Source organism: Bos indicus, chromosome 15, assembly GCF_029378745.1.
Source record: "Bos indicus isolate NIAB-ARS_2022 breed Sahiwal x Tharparkar chromosome 15, NIAB-ARS_B.indTharparkar_mat_pri_1.0, whole genome shotgun sequence".
Lineage (NCBI taxonomy): Eukaryota > Metazoa > Chordata > Mammalia > Artiodactyla > Bovidae > Bos > Bos indicus.
This window is the reverse complement of record NC_091774.1, coordinates 15,571,858-15,591,531: the sequence shown is the minus strand read 5'-3', so window position 1 is coordinate 15,591,531 and position 19,674 is coordinate 15,571,858. Positions and strand designations below refer to the sequence as shown.

Here is a 19,674-nt window from a genome sequence, read left to right as displayed (position 1 = left end):
ACAAGTTCAGATATGCAGATGACACCACCCTTATGGCAGAAAGTGAAGAGGAAATAAAGAACTTCTTGATGAAAGTCAAAGAGGAGAGTGAAAAAGCTGGCCTAAAACTCAACATTCAAAAAACAAACGTCATGGCATCCAGTCCCATCACTTCATAACAAAGAAATGGGGAAACCATGGAAACGTGACAGACTTTATTTTCTTGGGCTCCAAAATCACTGCAGATGGTGACTGAAATTAAAAGATGCTTGCTCCTTGGAAGAAAAGCTATAACCAACCTAAACAATGTATTAAAAAGCAGAAACATTACTTTGCCGACAAAGATCCATACAATCAAAGGTATGGTTTTTCCAGCAGTTATGTATGGATGTGAGAGTTGGACCATAAAGAAGAGTGAGTGCCAAAGAATTGATACTTCTGAACTGTGGTGTTGGAGGAGACTCTTGAGAGTCCCTTGGACTGCAAGGAGATCAAACCAGGCAATCCTAAAGAAAATCAGTCCTGAATATTCTTTGGAAGGACTGATGCTGAAGTTCGAATATTTTGGCCACCTGATGCGAAGAGCCAACTCAATGGAAGATACTCTGATGCTTGGAAAGATTGAAGGCAGGAGGAGAAGGGGACAACAGAGGATGAGATGGTTGGATGGCATCAGCGACTCGATGGACATGAGTTTGAGCACATTCTGGGAGTTGGTGATGGATCAGGAAGCCTGGCATGCTGCAGTCCATGGGGTCACAGAGTCTGACATGACTGAGCCACTGAACTGAACTTTTGAGAGATGATTCAGCTGGAAATTAATCCCATAGTTAGATAAGGCTTAGTCAAGGAGGAAATGAATATAATAAAGGACAAAAGATTACAAAGGATAATGTGGTCTTTTTCCTTAGCCTCTAATACACGGCACACTGACCGACATTTCCTGAAGGCTAGGTGGCCTAGCGGTGAGAACTATAGGGCTTTTCCTCTTCAGTGGGTGTGGACACAAGAGGTAACAAGGGTGGCAAGTTGCCAAGGGTGTCTTTAACAAGAGAAGTAACCCCAAAATCCCAAATTGTAGGAACTGGTTAGAAAAAAAAATCGCATAATTTGTTAAACTTTTGTTTTTAATCTTGTCATTGCTTCCAGTGTTCCAGAGATAATTCGGTTTAAATATAATCAAGAATGGCTCATAATTTCGTCAGTATTTTTATTCCTTATGAGAATAAAATTACAGCCAGTCCTAGGCAAATTTTTTCTTTCAGGGTCCCAATTCTAATCTTGGACCTCAGCTCCTCAAATTTTCTATTAATCTGAAGATAATGATTATCATTCATTAATTAAGTGAAGGAATCATTCTATAGCATTTGAAATATTCAGACAAAAAGTGCTATGTGAAAAAAAGATATGTTAGCTTAATCAGTCATGCAAGAACTGACAGGAAATATTCTCATACCTTACTTTTGCTGTACTGCTATTTTAGACCATGAAAATGCCTTTTAAAATTTCCTTTTATATAAGTCTCAGAGTCAAAAGCTGACTGGCCATTGCCATGGAGACAGTTCTATTTAAGGTACTATATTAGTCCTTTCCTCACAGAAGGAGGATAAAAAAGTGGTCAATAAAAAAGCATCACTCTCCATGGTTGAGAATTAAGTCAGTAAAAATGCTTCTTGGGCAGGCAGCATAGAGAAATTTGGGAGTGGGGTAGGAAGGGACAATTTAATATGGTCCATTACTCTTCCTGAGTAAGATCAACACAGGTTAAATTTTAGTACTAAAAGCAGAGAAAGTATGAGGAAAACTCCATTTCCTCAAAATTAGATGCAACCAGATAGCAAAATAAAATTTCTTATATTCACTATCCTAGATAGAACTGCAACTAACTGAAATGATCTTTCCTTTTCAAAGGGTAATCTTTTTTATTCTTTTCATCTAGCTAGGGCCCATGTATAATTCCTTAAGTTTGCTTTAATTTTCAGGCTTCCAGACATCCCATTTGTAATTGAAGAGTAAGCTACCAGTTTACAAGTAAAAAAAATATATATTCATAATTCATATACATATTTAATCTTGTCTAAGAGACTCAAAACTATTAAAAAAATGTGCCTATTTTAAATCTGTCTTGGAGACAAATATAGTCATTTTTCCTTCTATTTAAGAAAAGACATTCAAGATAATTTTATTTTCCATGAAAATAAAACATCAATCTTCCTTGAAATAAAAGTAACTGAAGATGGTAAAACCCATCAGAGTCTACCAATGTTAGCACTAAAACACTTATTTTTATGTAGCAGAGGGATTCCAAGAGATATTTTCACTTGATTTCAGTCATAAACAAGTTTACAAAATCCATCTTTTTTTTTCTTAGAATTCAGTATCTGGCAACAATATAATGATATATTTTTCTCAAGGTGAGAGAATATTGTACCTAAAAGTCTGAAATCTATATTTTTTAAAAAGGCAAAAGAAATCTTACTGATTTTCGAGCTGGTACTTATCATTATTATCTCTAAAGAGTAGAGATTTAGTATTGACTTAATTGCAAACAATTTCTTCCTTTTATGATATTTCTCAAATAATTGATAACACATACTGAACATAAAATGGATATATAAATTTTAATTTGCAGAAGTATTTAGTTATTAATCCTAGATTAGCAATTTTCAGTCCAAGAGTGCTTCATGATCACCTGAGGGTCTTATTCAAATCCAGATTGATGGGTCCCTCCTCCAGAATTTCTAATTCAGCAGGTCTGGGATGGGGTCCAAGAATCTGTATTTCTAACAAAAGTCCCAGGTGATGCTGATACTGCTGGTTCCAAGATCACCCTTTAAGAACCATTGTCATAGACCTTAAACAAACTTCTCAGACTAGAGAAGTTATTCCTTATTAATAAAATACTTCAATCTTTCCCCAAATGAACTATTTTAAATAGAACAACATCTTCAGTCCCTGGGGAAAACCAGTTAATCACAGCAATTTGGAGAGGCTATTCATTCAATCAAGACTATGTTAATTCCTAAAAATTGCTATCTAGTGGCTGGATAACTGCTGTGAGGTTACAGTGACATTCAGGAAAATAAACCCCTGACCAGCAATAAATAGCTTGTGTTCCCTGTGAATCCTTGAAAAACAAGTATCTACTATTAAATCATGCAGAGGAACTTAGTACTTGAATGTAAATTTTTCTTAGAAATAACTGCAAGCCAATTATGCCAATTACATAGGTTCCAGAAAAATGTATGTGTATTGAGTTTCTGTGAGTCCAGTGTAACTTTTCCACTGATTTACATCTTCATTTTAGAAATCTTTGATCTTGGATTGATTGATCCACAACTGACAACACATTATATATATTTTTTTCTTTGTGTCTCATTTTAATGTAATGAAAGACATCATGGATATAGACAGAGACACTGAGGCAGGCACAATTAATATGAAAACGGACTTGTTCCTTCTGTGACACTGTTACTGTTGGCATTTGGGTTTATCTAGTTGGCAACCCACCCCAGTGTTCTTGCCTGGAGAATCCCAGGGACGGGGGAGCCTGGCGGGCTGCCGTCTGTGGGATCGGACACAGACGACAGACACAGTCTATGTCGGACACAGAGTCGGACACAACTGCAGTGACTTAGTAGCAGCAGCAGCACTTAGGAGATAATCTAGGTTTGGGTTTGTTGCTACTTTGGTTATCCTTCAATGTACCACACGCTTTACCCATCTCTAATAATGCCTTGGACAGCACTTTATATTTTAGTTTTCACGTGCTCTACAGCTCTGTCAGACAGTTAATTACCCATAAACACTAAAATGCATTAAAATGACTATAAAGATAGAATAAAAAGAAAAGACCTTTTTATAGTAACAATGTGCTCCTCTCCTTTTTTATGGTCATGAAAAGCATACCTGTCACTGAACAAAAAAAGTGATGGACAAGTCCGGAGTTCTAGAGGACAAATTACTTCATTTTTATGACATTAGAGTACCTTTCAGGAAAGGTAACACAGTGGTTTGTTAAAAGCTAAAGTTACTAAATGCACACTGCCACATAAGATTCAAATTTTACTGGCACTCTAAAAGACTCAACACCCTATAGCACACTGGTGGCAGGATCCTCAGTTTCTCAGTAAGAAACAGCTTCTATAAATATCTGAAGTTAAATGAAGCTATCATCCAGGTAGTCATTAATTTTCAGTTCTTTCCATTCACCATTGTGGCAAATACATTCCCTGCAGAATCTTTAGTACAGACCATTAATAAAGGAAGAAACAGAAAAACATATAGACGTCATGTACTTACCATTAGAAGTTTAACATCAATTAAAAGTAAAATATTTTCCATTAATGGCTGCTTAGACATTATGGAAATTTGTTTTTTTTTTAATCAAGTGCATAAGATTCAGGATTACTTCATAAGATAAAAGAATCAGAATGATCATTTTATATCAATACATGGGTTATGTAATTTAATTCTCCTGTATATAATCATAACCAAGCAATTGTAACAAGGGCTGGTCAAGAGAACTCTCTATCAGATTTAGTTTGAAGGACACATTACTAAAATGCATAGCTACCAATCATCATTTCAATGAAAACTCTGATTGACTGACCAGGGTTTGAATCTTGCCCACGACACTGGCTGGGTCATTGCCGTGGGTATCAATAGATCTCAACCACGGAAAACATCACATACTGATGCTTCTAAAATGTGTGATTTGGATAAATGGTGTCAATATTATATTCACTGATCAAATGCTCAGTGTGAAAATTTTTTTAAGTTCATCTCCATAATAAGTATTCTGAATAGCTAATGATTTTCCATGCTTAAATTATTGAGTCATCACTTCCACTCACCATAGAAGGGTTCTGTTTTGACAGAATCATCCTCCCCTCACACAGCCTCCAACACCAACATTCAGGTATCACTGCACTCAGATACCACCCTTGTCAGCTATGGACCATGTATTTTTCTCGAGTGTCACTCTGTGCATGTTTGTGGAAGGTAGGTAGGGAATCAGGACTTTAATGGAATAAGACAATGAGGTCAACACTTTAAAATTATTTACTATAAAAACTACAGTTTTTATATTTTTATATTTAATTATTTACTATAAAAACTAGTTTTACAGCTAGTTGTACTGCCAGTTTGTAGTCGTAAGGAACGTCTATGGAGTTACCATATACGCTCTTTATGTGAGACCTCAAAGATAGTAAGAGTTAACAGAGCTCTGAGATCCTAACACGGGTTTTCTGACCAGCACAAAAAGAGATTCTTAATTAGTTATGCATTAAGACGTATCAATCCAAACAACTCATATTAGATTTTGGAAAACTCTTGAAATGTACCTAAAATTAAGATTTAAGCCTCTGTAATATATAAGAGCACTTGCACTGAATTCAAACAAGGTGTGACAACTTTAAAACAGGTACACAGCACTGTTGACAGATGCCAACTGACCTGACAAATATGCTTTCAAGTATATTCAATATCTACAGATGTGGATCCATCCAAATTACATGCTATCTTTCTAGGTACTAAATAGGCAGTCATCCCAGTTACATGATTTTACAAATGGTAGTGCTTATAACATAGTTGGCTTCTGATTAATTTTGTACACCAGTGAAAGTAGACCTATGATAGAATTACATAGAAAAATACTTTAATAGGTCCTATTACTATTGATATTTTAATAGTAAGCAAAGCACAATTCAGAAAGGTCACCTAACTGAAGTGATGCAAAAATTCCATGTACTAATTCTATACCAAGAGGTCAGCAAACTCCTAACTGCTGCCTAAATCTGGCCTGCCATCTGTTTTGCTACTACGTGTGAAGTGAAAGTCACTTAGTCATGTCCGACTCTTTGTGACCCCATGGATTGTACAGTCCATGGAATTCTCCAGGCCAGAATACTGGAGTAGGTAGCCTTTCCAGGGGTTATTCCCAACCCAGAGATTGAACCCAGGTCTCCTGCATTGCAGGTGGATTCTTTATCCGCTGAGCCAAAAGGGAAGCCCAAGAATACTGGAGTGGGTAGCCTATTCCTTCTCCAGTGGATCTTCTGACCCAGGAATCAAACTGGGGTCTCCTGCATTGCAGGGGGATTCTTTACCAACTGAGCTATCAGAGAAGCCCCCTCTCCCCCTCTACTGCTTGAGTGCTAAGCATGAGGTTTATATTTGTAAGTAATTGGGAAAAAAGTCAAAAGAAGGTTTACAATGTCAAAATTATATAAAATAAAAATTTCAAGACCCCTAAATAAAGCTGTATTGGAATAAAGTCACATCCATTCATTCTCAGTCATGTCTATGGTTGGTTTCACAGTGCAGAGGCAGATCTGAGTAGCTGTCACAAAGAGAGCTATGTAGGCCTTACTCTAGACCAGCAAGCCTCCAATGCTTACTACCCACCTCTTTGTAGAAAAAGTTGCCAAACCCTGATCTATACTATCTACCAAGTAAGGGGCATAATCTTGAGGATGTCTTTGTGAGATCCAGAGGTTTGACGCAAATGATCACACTGCTTAGGCAAGAACCCTCATGTGCTCCCTTTGTGCTTTTTCTGTGTCTAACAGGCAAGCGAACTTAATGTCTTTTGAATGAACAAATACATGAAAGATATTCACAAAGTATGTGAATGGTTTCTAAATGTTTACAGCTTTTATATATCTTGCCTGCTTAAGAATATGGAAGCCATTAAACAGTAATATCAGTGAGACCTAAAATAAGTGTAAAATGGCAATCCATACATTTTAACCAAAAAAGGACAATTGTTTCTACATTGTTATTTGCCAAAATAAATATTTTCCCTCATTTTAAGGGCACTGAATACTAAATAGTTCTCTTGCATAGTCAAAAAAATGTTTATAAGTTCATGTTAACTTTGAGTACTCAATATTTGCATAAAGAATATTAGAACCAGGACCTTGTAGTCATTTTAATAGCTATACAATATAAAATATCACAAGATTATTAACTATATTGTCATATTTAAAAAAAAAAACTATAACACAATCCTATAAATAGGATTCCACACTTCAGCTGAGAATTCATTAATTTCAAGTAATATATTAAACAAAAAAGCTTTGATAAAAGAATTTGAACACTACTTGGAGTTTAGTGTTAAGATACCTATAGCTTACTGATTTTTTAATTCTTTCTGAGTGGAGTAAATTTGCTGGCGTAATTTGTTTTCTTTGTTTACACCAAAAGAATTAAGATACAAATATTACATTCCTAATCGCAAATAAAAAGGAAACTTTCTTGGGAGTTAAAATTATTTGTTTCATTTATATTACTTTAAAGACATCAGTAGGTAGTGATAGGAGAATGCAATGGCACCCCACTCCAGTACTCTTGCCTGGAAAATCCCATGGATGGAGGAGCCTGGAAGGCTGCAGTCCGTGGGGTCGCTGAGGGTCGGACGACTGAGCGACTTCACTTTCACTTTTCACTTTCACGTATTGGAGAAGGAAATGGCACCCCACTCCAGTGTTCTTGCCTGGAGAATCCCAGGGATGGGGGAGTCTGGTGGGCTGCCGTCTATGGGGTCGCACAGAGTCGGAAGTGACTTAGCAGCAGCAGCAGGTAGTGATATGCCATACCATATGCCAGCATATGCCACCCAGCTTGTAATGAACCATTCTGGTCCAGTCTGACTGAGTACAAAGTGAGTAAAGATGGGCAAGCTTGATGGTGGCCCTTGGTTATCTCAACACTCTGATTATCACCCAATTTTTATCCCTCCCATCAACTGTTACTTGAATGTTGGATAAAACTGCATTAACACAGCTTTCTTATGAGACACAACAACCAATAGCCAAAAATATCCTCAGAGTCAACATACTAAATCATTAACCTTCTTGGTGTTAAGCACACAAATTAGGAAAGATAGCTCCTGTGAAGCAGTTACTTAGATTTCACAATGTATTTTCTTCCCTGGAAACGATGTTACCTCTAGTGGTTAGGTTTCTTGCCTCAACAGTAAAAGCCTATTGAATATACTAGTTATATTAATAGTCCTCTGGAACTAAATTAGATATCTTACTGTGTTTCTATGGAAAATTCTCAGAGTTTCAACTAAGAAATAGCAAAACCACATCTTCCCACATACCCCTCTCCCTAACATAAACCCTTTGTAAAACTAAAAAATTCTTCTGGAGACACAGTATTGTAGGGATAATGGTAGGGGAAGGATAAAGTCCTAGGGTTTCTTTGCTTTTTTTATAATCATCATTTTTTCCTTAACACAAAAAGCCAAAATGAATAGCAGGAATAAACGTTCATGCTACTTATCTCTGTAGATTAACTCTTTACTGCAAAAAGTTTACCAAAAAGTGAGACAGTTTCTTAGAGGTCCTCTTTAAGAGATACAATACTTAAGCTCAAAATGCTCCTAGACAGCATCTTTTGTCACAGAAATCGTAGCAGTATTGAATGAATCAGTATTAGTGAACTAATGAATGGCTGGTTGGCAAAAGGAGTGGGTCAAAGTTTGGTAGGAAATTAGGAAAAATATATCCTGGGATTAGGAAAGAATGGTCACAAGATTAACAACAGATTTACATAGATAAAATAGCAAACTAGATAGGTCAACACTGTTTGACCTCAATTTAACCTTATAGAGAAAAATTTACATTTTTCATGTAAAATTAAAGTAGACAATATCCGAACTTGAACTCACTCCTAGTAATCTCTTAGTAACCAAGTTCTATTAAGTTTTGTTAATTTTTACATTTTCTGAGTCTTGTACATAAGGAAAACATGTGGAGGATAAGGGAATACAGGGTTTATAGGTGTATAAAAGCCAGGTTTTGGAGTCAGACTGGTTCAAATCCTGAGCCTGCCACTTATTGGTACTATGATCTTAAGCAAGTAACCAAGGTTCTCTGAGTTCCAGTTTCTTCATCCATAACGTATGAGTAATGATTCTTTATGGGTTTGTTGTGACAATTAACTGTAATACACATGTAGGGCTTAAAGACTTAGCACAGTCCACTGCACATACGAGAGATTCAATAGAAGCTATTATTGTTGTTGATATTATAAAATATATTTCAAAACTAAGAGTTACAGTCTCAGGTAATTATAATCTTCCACAAAATCTGGTTTTAGTTCCTAGTGAGGTAAATTTGACCTTTTAAATTCTGCATATAAAGAAACAGATATTTCATTTAAGTGCCAAGTTCCATTTTCGCAACATAGGAAGATGCAAAAATAAAATATAAATCTAGAAATGAAAACATATACCTCTAGTACAAGTAGTTCAAAGCTATACTTTAAGAAATCCCTGTTACAAGAAATAATATGGCTCTAGTCAGCCAGTTTTATGGCCATACTTGTTATACACAGGATATGTTCAATACATTCTTTGTGAAACATAGGCAAAATGCCTGTCATTCCTTACTAACTTTGAGCAGCAAAATTCAAGGTGTTTCAACCCACTGTTGAATAACCTGTAATATTCATGTGCTCCTTAAGTGGCAGTCAATATTTTGTTCCATAGACCAACAAATGACTTCTGGGAGGATCTAAAAAGCAAAGGCTAGCTAAAGGGTAGTCCAGGCCAAAAACAAGTCTCTGGTTCACAGTTGCCAAGGGACTGCCTGCTGAATGAAGAGATCACAGCCAACTCTGGAATATCCCAAAGTAAAAGACTCCTGGTGGGGAGGGTGGTAGGAGAGGGAAAGGCTTAGCCAGAATTATCCAGTGAAACAAACCCCAGGAGAAGACTTGCTGTGAAGCTTGAGGTTTTAAGATCATACCTCTAAAACAGCCTTCTCTGAGAGAGCTCCAGCTGACTCCAGGAGGTGCGGGATGTGTCCCCATCAAAGCAATCGCCATTTCACATTTCTGAGAAGAACCAGTCCCTAAGGGCTGTGTCCTGATCCTCTTAGTGAATTAACATCCTGACTCCCTCCAAAATGGGGTATGATATTTAATAGAAACATTCTCATGGTCACAAAAATGACCATGGTCACAACTTCTCAAAGTGGAGATGTCACAAGAGTTTTGAAGAAAACTTTTGAGCAACAAATAGAAAATCTCAACTTCTGTTATTAAAATTCTCAAAGTGTTCAGATAAACCTTATTAATAAAGAGGGCAAAGTATGGCTACAAAGAATAGACATATCCTGGAAAATGAGAAAAATAATTGTCATTTTCTTAGATTATACTGTATCCAATATAAATGTACTGCCAATATTTGCTAAAAACAAGCTTTCCAATAACTATATCACAAATAAGAGGCAACCCAGTAGAGGAAATATATATATATATATATACACACACACAAAATACAACAAATGCAGTATACTTGAGCAGCATGGCAGTCCAGACCACAGAAGAAAAAAAGAATTTGAAGATTAGGAAAGACTTTTTGGACATGTCACAAGAGTTTTGAAGAAAACTTTTGAGCAACAAATAGAAATTCTACATGTTAATTGTAGGTTTAGATGGTATGTGTGTGTGTGTGCCCGGTTGCTCAGCTGTGTTCAATTCTTTGTAACTTATGGACTATAGCCCGCCAGGCTCCTCTGTCTATGGAATTCTCCAGGCAAGAAGACTGGGGTGGGTTGCCATTTCCTACTCCTGGGCATTTTCCCAACCCAGGGGTTGAACTCACATCTCCTGCACTGGCAGGCAGATTCTTTACCACTGTGCCACCTGGGAAGCCCTTAGATGGGACAGGACAGATATTTTCAAATAGTTTATAATGCAGCTACTTATAGATTTAAGGTAACTGTTATGCAACACAGGACTAAATGTCTTGGTTTGGCAATGTATGTATTATATATTATGAATTCCACCTCCTCCTTCTATCCCTACTCCCAACACAGTGATGCCTAAAAGGGACAGGTCAGCTACTGGTAATCATTTGTAGGCCTTACCAGATCTAATCAGGTAGATCCTTACGCCCATGCCTTCAAGACCACACTGAATTACAGCTGCCATAGCTTTGTGTACAGTGTAAACCAACCCCCCAACCACACCCCCACACCCACACCCTAAATAGAAAATGCACTATACCTTAGCAGGCTGCAATATTTAGGGACTTCCACACTTAGAGCTGTCCTATCTCCTATTACTGTAGTGGTTTTCTTTTTCTTTATTGAAGCAATCTAGTTATCAGTTGTCTACACTGATACACCTCTTTCTTCTGATTCTTTTCCCTTCTTCTGTATTGCTTCTCCCACACTTCTCGGCTTTCAAGAAAAGTAGGCTAACCTTGCTACTCAGGGCCTTTATTTCCTCTCCAGCCAAAAACCGACCAGTTAGAGCACAATGGCCATTATCTTTGGATCTCACCATTCTTTGCTTGTTGCATAGTAAATACTAAGGAGAACATTTCTTTAGAGCCAAAGAACTTTGTTTTTGTCCATCTTTGGTTTCTACCAGGTAAAAGGATGCTCACAAAACTTAGAGAAAGATCATCTCTAGCTAGTCTAAGCTTTTACTCCACTTATTGGGATACATCCCAATAAACTCACTGCAAGTTGAAAAATATTATAAGTCAAAAATGCATTTAATATACCTAGCCTATCTTCAATGTGCTTAGAACAATCATCTGAGTCTACAGTTGGGCAAAATCAGCTAACACAAAGCCTGTTTTATAATAGTGTTAAATATCTCACGTAATTTATCAGACACTGTACTGCAGGTGAAAAACAGAATGGCTGTATGGGTCTGAAAACGTTGCACAGTGAGTTGGTTAGTTTATGATCGCATGGCAGACCTGGAACTCCACTCAGTGCATCATAAAACATATGGCTATCTCAAGAAAAGATCAAAGCTCAAAATTCAAAGATACAGTTTCTACTGAAAGTCTACCACATTTTGTTGCTGTTCAGTCACTAAGTCCTATCCAACTCTTTGTGACCCCATGGACTGCAGCTCTCCAGACTCCTGTCCTCCACTATCACAAGGAGTTTGCTCAGATTCATGTCCATTGAGTCAGTATGCTATCTAACCTTCTCATCCTCTGCCACCCTCTTCTCCTTCTGCATTCAATCTTTTCCAGTTTTTTTCCAATCACCTTTGCACCACAAAAACTGTACTGAACCGTCCTTGATCAAGGACCATCTGTACTGTGGTATTAGAGAAGCTTCTAGTGTATCACTGACAAGTGCTAGGCAGCATCTGGAAGTGAGTCCCACATAGAACAGAGATGGCTGGGTTGGGTTTATCTATGCTTTCTGCCAGTGGTATTAGCCTTTTATTCCTCCCATAGTCACTCCAGAGAATTACATGCATATGCATCATATGTTGCTGCCAGGAACTGACTCAGCAGTTCTCAAAAGTTTTGGTCTTGGAACTCCTCCACACTTAAAAACACCTTAAAAAACATTTTTGCAAATCTCTTCAATGTCTATTTAAAATAAGACAGCTAGATTTCATATCTCTTCTACATTCAATCTGTTGTGATAGGTTTTGATTGAAGGTATGTAAGGAAAATCTTGTCTCACACAGATATGTAGTTGGATGATGCAAAAGATAATTGTGAATGTTCTGCTTTGATACTACACCAAAACTCGACAAGCAGAACTTCTGAAAGGTTAGCTGCAATGTGGACTCTTAACCCCAACCAGTAAACTTAACTTCCTATCTTAAAATTCATTTGTCTATCTTGTACTTTGAATGGATCTTTTACCCATGCACGATTTTGAAAAACTAAAGTCAGCCTGACAGGTGTTAAGTAAAAATGGGGTTCATTTTAAAAGTGGCTAGTTTGGCCTGCAACTGAAACAACTACACAAATCCTAGACTGCTGTGCAGTAAAAACACCTAGTATACTTCTCATCACTCAAGGATCAGGGTTTAACAAAATTTAACAGTGATTACTGTTGGGTGCCACTACCTTTACTTATTCTAAGGGGCCAGTACAGTTTTACATCCATTGCTTTTACACAGTGAAAAAAGCTATAAAGTCTTGTATGATCATAAAAGGGCCTCCCAGGGGGTACTAGTAGTAAATAATCCACCTGCCAATGCAAAAGACGCAACAGACATGTTCAATCCCTGAGTTGGGAAGATCTGCTGGAGTAGTAAATGGCAACCTGCTCCAGTATTCTTGCCTGGAAAATCCCATGAACAGAGGAGTCTGATGGGCTACAGTCCATGGGGCCACACAGTCAGAAATGACTGATCAACTGAGCGTACACATGCATGCACGTGTGCACGCACACGCACACACACACACACGATCATAAAAAAAGTTTTGACTTCCCAGACCCTCTGAAATGGTTCTGGATACTCCCAAGGTCTGAAGACTGTATTTGAGATTTGCTGCTTTATATCATTCAAGAATTAACCAAACAACAGTTAAAGAGATAATAAAAATAGCCAACTAACTCTTCTCCTTCCCCTCCAGTTGATCTGCAGTCATGCGTCAAAGAGTGGCTAAAAGTCAAATTTCTGACTATTATTACCTGGAGAGTTTCAGGACTTTAAGCATTCCACAGATGCTAAAGCTGGCAGAGCTGGGATGGACGTTCCCTGATAGCATCAATACTGCAAGGGACAATTCGAACGTAGTTTTATTAGAGGCATATTAAAAATTAAATGGACTTTATACTAGTTGCATGACAGAGTCCATTCCTCTTAAATTTTCTCAGTTTGTGAGAACCAACTGATAATGTGAAAGCACTGTAAAAATTGTGAAAAGTGAAAGTCTCTCAGTCGTGTCCATGGCATTATCCAGGGCAGAATACTGGGGTGGGTAGCCTTTCCCTTCTCCAGGGGATCTTTCCAGCCCAGGGATCGAACCCAGGTCCCCTGCATTGCAGGCAGATTCTTTAGCAGCAGAGCCACAAGGGAAGTCCAAGAATACTGGAGCGGGTAGATTATCCCTTCTCCAGGAGATCTTCCCGACCCAGGAATTGAACTGGGGTCTCCTGCATTGCAGGCAGATTCTTTAGCAGCTGAGCCACAAGGGAAGTCCAAGAATACTGGAGCGGGTAGATCATCCCTTCTCCAGGAGATCTTCCCGACCCAGGAATTGAACTGGGGTCTCCTGCATTGCAGGCGGATTCTTTACCAACTGAGCTACTAGGGAAGCCAAGGTCTACACAAACATAAGTTATAATCCAGTCCGTTCAAAGGGGAAAAAGAAGATAAAGACATGGGGAGAAAAAGGTTAATGCATTTTATTTCCCTAGCTCTTCTCCTAAATTAAAAGTTAACCATTCTTTGCTTTATCCTAGATTTGCCCCAAATTCTAGTAAGCACAATCTTCCTTAACTCTTAAGTCTTTTCAAATCAAATACCAATTTCCCTCATCTGCTGAAGTGTCCAAAAGGCAATTTTTTAATTTGAAATGCCAGAAACACATTAATCATTTAAGGAAAGGGAGGGGTAGAATACAAATATAAATATGCAAATAAAAATTAGTTGATCACCCTAATTAAAAGCATAATGTCATTACCTCTCATTTGCAGACAATAATTAGATAAGACAGAAAAGTGAAGACTAACCAAATTACTCAGTATGTATTGATATATATTGCCAAAACATACAAAGGTCCTACTCTAGGAATAGGGAAAACACATAGGCTTGTCCTTCTTATATTCGTAGTTGTACCTTATGGTTTACAAAGTACTTTAACACACATTACCTCTCTCTAGCTATGCAGCAACCAACAAGGCAAGTAGAAAGGATCTACATTTTCCAGAGAAAACTAGACTCCAATAAGTTAACTAAGTTGCCCAATACTCACAGACCTGTCAGAGACCTAAGGATGAGCATATCTTGTGACTTCCAGTGTTACTATATTTGTAGTTATATTTTAGCAATTTATTTGGTGGGGGCTTCCCTGGTGGCTCCGTAGTAAAGAGTCCACCTGCCAAGCAGAAGACCTGGGTTTGATCCCTGGGTTGAGAAGATCCCCTGGAGAAGAAAATGTCAATTAACACACTCCAGTATTCTTGCCTGGGAAATCCCATAGACAGAGGAGCCTGGTGGGCTACAAAGGGTTGCAAAGAGCAGGACACGGCTTAATGACTAAACAACAACAATTTATCTGGTGGTGGAGAGGCTGTGGAAGCAGTACCATCCCTTTTATAAATGAAATCTTATATTGAACCTGAACTGTGAGACACATAAATACCCTAAAGGGCTTTTATAAGTGTTTAATTATAAACTAACAACTACTGATAATAAGTTTGTGTTCTCACAAAAGAAAATTGATCATGAGCAGATATGTAGAGGAAGGTTTTTCTAAAGGCCTGTGCCTTCATAATCAATGAGAGTCTTTCTCATCAATGTCTTATTAGCAAAAGTGTTCAAATACATGTACAAAGTGAACAGAACAAATTTGTCAAGGCCTGCACAAGAACAGTCTTGTAATGAATGATCTTGGGGTAGCTGTAATTTTGTACTTAAAATTTAATCCAACTCAAACATTTTCGAATACTGAAGCATCATGCTGCTGCTGCTGCTAAGTTGCTTCAGTTGTGTCTGACTCTGTGCGACCCCATTGACGGCAGCCCACCAGGCTCCACCGTCCTTGGAATTCTCCAGGCAAGAACACTGGAGTAGGTTGCCATTTCCTTCTCCAATGCATGAAAGTGAAAAGTGAAAGGGAAGTCGCTGAGTCCTGTCTGACTCTTCGAGACCCCATGGACTGCAGCCTACCAGGCTTCTCCATCCATGGGACTTTCCAGGCAAGAGTACTAGAGTGGGGTGTCATTGCCTTCTCCCACTGAAGCATCATAGGGCCCCATAAAAAGGAGTCTGAAAACCACTGCATAATGACTTGCTGTCATAAACTCACTTGCTTGCTCTCCACTTGGCTCATTTTGAGATAAAACTAAAACCTACTTTGACAATCCAAAAAATGTATAAAAGAAACCTGATTAATAAGTATGATTACTATTTCACAGTCAAAGCAATACCACTCTTTTGGTTGAACCATATAAAACTGCCATTAACTGACAATTTTGACTATAAAAATAAGGTTCATATGGCTTAAACTAATATTTCTCATTTTATTTTCCCACTCTTCACTCATAAAACTATCAAAAAATTGTCAAAAATAAATGGATATATAAGCAAAGTGGAAAAAGTACAATATCCAACAACAACAAAAATCACTGGAACTACCTAAACATATTAAGCATTTTAAAATGTTAAACCCTTTTAACATAATGTGCAGAGTTTTATTCACTTCAGTAGCACTAACTGCTCAACACTCAAAATACATTGTCATATATCCCCTTTTATTTACTGGAGGATGTGTGGGTTGACAGTTACCTACCTTTCTTAATGTAGATTGGCACGCCACTTTGAAATGTTATCTAGTTGTCAGTGGAATTTCTTCAAGCAAAACATATACACTTCAGAACTCATCAACTTTTTCAAAGTAAATAGAAGCATTTCCTTTTTTATCAAAAACTTTATTGAATTATTTCATTGATAACAGAGCAAGTCAGAACAATTAGGAGTTATAGATTTGAAGAGAGTTTTGTTTCTTCATTTCTTTACCTATCTGGTTTACCTCTCCATTCTTCCCACTGACCTAAGGTTACCAAATTAGGTATATTCAATACTTGAAGAAGTCTCTCTTTTTTTGGAAGATACTGAATCAAAATTATAAAGGTACTTATAAGAATAAATGTGATTCTCATAAAACAAAGAATTCAATTTTCAGATATTGGGTTGAACCAAATCATTTACTTTGATGGAGAATCCAGTTCTTTTGTAAGTTCCCCCTCAAAATCAATACATGGCAACAAATTAAGCCACTTAGACAAAAAGGCCTCATGCTACATAAATAAAGGTGACTCTTTCCCCATCATTAGTGAGGATTATACAGTAAAGAGTAATTCACACTGGGTATGCATGAGTTTCATTCTTCCATCATGAACTACACTGAACTAAAATTCAAAATGCTGTGACTCACATGGTTATTACTGAACACTTAATATTAAGTGGAAAACACAAGATAAATCCAGATAATCCCATTTTGAGAGTTACAGATGAATTTTGCTTAGAGTTATATACTTTCTATCAAAAAAAAAAAGCCCATTTCTTTATTAGAAAAGTCTTACATGCTATTTTTAGAATGATAAAGAATTTAAAATGCTAAACACTTGATATCTTTTAAGAGCACTTAAGGCACTCTTAAAAAGCTACAAATGTTGCCAAGTCATGTCATAACTGGCTCAAACAATCCCATTTCCATCTAAAGTTATTTCATGCTACTGCATGAATCAATATTAAATACCTTGGAGTTACTAAAAACTGGAAATTGGCATAGATGTGCACAGCAATTATAAGATATGAAAATGGTGAATATTCATTTTCCATATATTCTTTCTTTTAATAATAGAAGGATGTTTTCCTTCTAGGTAAAAAGAAATAATTTCTTAAAAGCTAAAGAATCCCTCTGCAATGCAAGAGACCCCGGTTCGATCCCTGGGTTGGGAAGATCCCTTGGAGAAGGCAAAAGGCTACCCACTTCAATATTCTGGCCTAGAGAATTCAATAGACTGTATAGTTCACAAAGAGTTGCAAAGAGTCAGACGCGACTGAACGATGTTCACAAGAGAAAGATATAAAGATGTCTTGAAAGGTAGCAAAATGTCATGGATCATAGCCTTGTTTCTCTCAAAAGAAAAACAGATTTTGAAATTTAATATTACCTCCAAACATTTTATTAGTCTACCAAATTGCCAGAATCATTAAAAAAAAAATTCCAAGTTAATACAGGTCTTCCCTTCCCCCCCACCTTATTCAGTTAAAAAAAAAAAAGCTGTTTTTTGTGTGTCTCAAAAAACTTTTTTTTTTCCATATTAAAGACATAACATCACTTTTAAAGCTGGAAAATCATCATCATCATCATTTTTAAAAAAGCTAAGTTCAGATGACATCTGGCCCAGAAATGAAAGAGTTAACATTCAACTAAGCTGCTCTGCACTTCTGATCCTTTACATTTCTCACAAGCTGCCCTACAATGAGCTGAGCAAGTATCAACTGTAATTTGATCCCGGAGTTTATGGAAAAAAATAACTGCACATACTCAACATGCACATTTAATAAAAATCTGTTTCAAGAAAAACATACCCGATAAACACAATTTAAGGCACATTTAACTGTTTGATTAACTTTAAATATGCAATCCCTTTGCTTTCTTCATGCTCTCAAATAAAACTGGGGAGAAAAAAAGCAGCGGCTCTACTGCAGGGAAAAGAGGCTTGAAAAACAACTTTGATTGGCACTTGGCCTGACCCACAGAGGAAGAAAAACAGTTTTTGGACAAAGAGCGCAAATATTTGAGCTTGCTTACTTACATGTTTCTTTCTTTTTTTTAATATAGAAAGAACAATCTCAATTGAACTGTAGTTAAAGAAATTGACTAAAAACGGTGCCGTATTCATCTTAGCCTTTCAGTCCCGACGCATTTGCACAGCTCAGCAATTTTAATTCATTTGTACTGGACAAACAGAAGCACCTCAACTACTGTTTCCACTTAATGAAATGTAAAAATAGTCTCGAGAAGAATAAGCTAATTATAATATAACCCAATGGCGGCTGTTAAAGTCTGATTAAAAGCTTTTCTCGGTCTAAAGCGACATCTTTTCATACTGCACCCCCCGCCCCCGCCCCCGCCCCAACCCTTAACGGAGCGATTAAACCAAGTGAGCTAAACAAAACTGGAGTAAACTTTCTCTCAATCACTCTGGGAAGCAATAAACTGCGCGTCTGATTTTTCTGGAGCAACACCGGGGTGCGGGGGTTGGGGGAGAACGGGGGATGGGGGGGGGGGTGGTAAGCGCTAAAAAGGGACAATTCACGTCCACCCTCGTCTCCACCTCCCCCAGTCCCAGCCTGAGGAACCGTAACGTCGAACAGCGGTTCCCATGGGCATAAAGTTCAAGCTGCTTTACCAGTTTCTTTCGGGATCGACCCGGAGCCACAAGACGACCATCAAAAAGAAGGTTAAAAAAAGAGAAGAGTATTCGGGTAGAGCGTGCAGAAGTAAAACCGAAATAAATAAAAACAACACCCGCAGGAGTTAGGCGCAGCCGAGAGGAAGCCAGGTTCCTCTGGACCAGACCAGTTCTGATTTCACACCGACTTGCACCCAGAACACCGGGAGGAGGACCGAACAGGTCCGTCACCCCTCCGCCCGAGGAGCGGGAATGGGGGGCGGGGGGGGAGGGGAGGCAAGGTAGCTAGGTGAACGGAGGGACAGACTGTAAGCACCCCCAAACCGCCGTCCCCCAAGCCCCCAGCCCCGGGGGCCAAGCGCTGCCCCGGCAGGAATCAAAAGCCCAGCAGGCTAGAGCCTCCGTTCGCGGCTCAGGCCCCCTTCTGGGGGTCCGGCGGAGAGGCCCCGGGGTCCCTCGGCCGCCGCGGGCAGGAAGCGCCCCTCGGGGATGGCCCCGGGCCGAGCCCGTACCTTCCGCAGCACTTTCCGGCAGTTGGTACAGAGCAGGTAGCTGGCGGCGGCCGACGGACTGCTGCCGCCGCGGTTCATCGCGGCTGCGGGCGGGCGGCGGGCCGGGGCCGGGCTGTCACTGCGGCCGCCCGCGCCGCTGCGGGGCCCAGACTGTCCCCCACACACGCCCCGCAGGCCGCGCTTCTAGCCTCAGCCTTCTCGGGGCGGGAGGACGGGACGGGGGGGCGACGGCCGGAGAGCGGGCGGCTGCCCGCAGCGACCCCCGCGGCGGCTGCCGGAGCGACGGCGGAGACGGC

General features: G+C 38.8%; 1 protein-coding gene across 2 annotated transcripts in view; it reads right to left on the bottom strand.

Moving 5' to 3' along the window:
* The window catches only part of SESN3 (sestrin 3), an 80,917-nt gene that overhangs the window by 59,751 nt on the left and 1,492 nt on the right, over positions 1–19,674 (bottom strand). Inside the window, exon 1 of one of the 2 annotated variants that reach the window (XM_070803349.1) lies at positions 19,379–19,626. The exons of the other annotated variant lie outside the window; for it this stretch is intronic. Coding sequence (XP_070659450.1) covers positions 19,379–19,456 — 78 coding nt within the window. The 5' untranslated portion in view covers positions 19,457–19,626. Of the gene's footprint in view, positions 1–19,378; positions 19,627–19,674 lie in introns of those variants that run through there. 2 annotated transcript variants of the gene reach the window in all.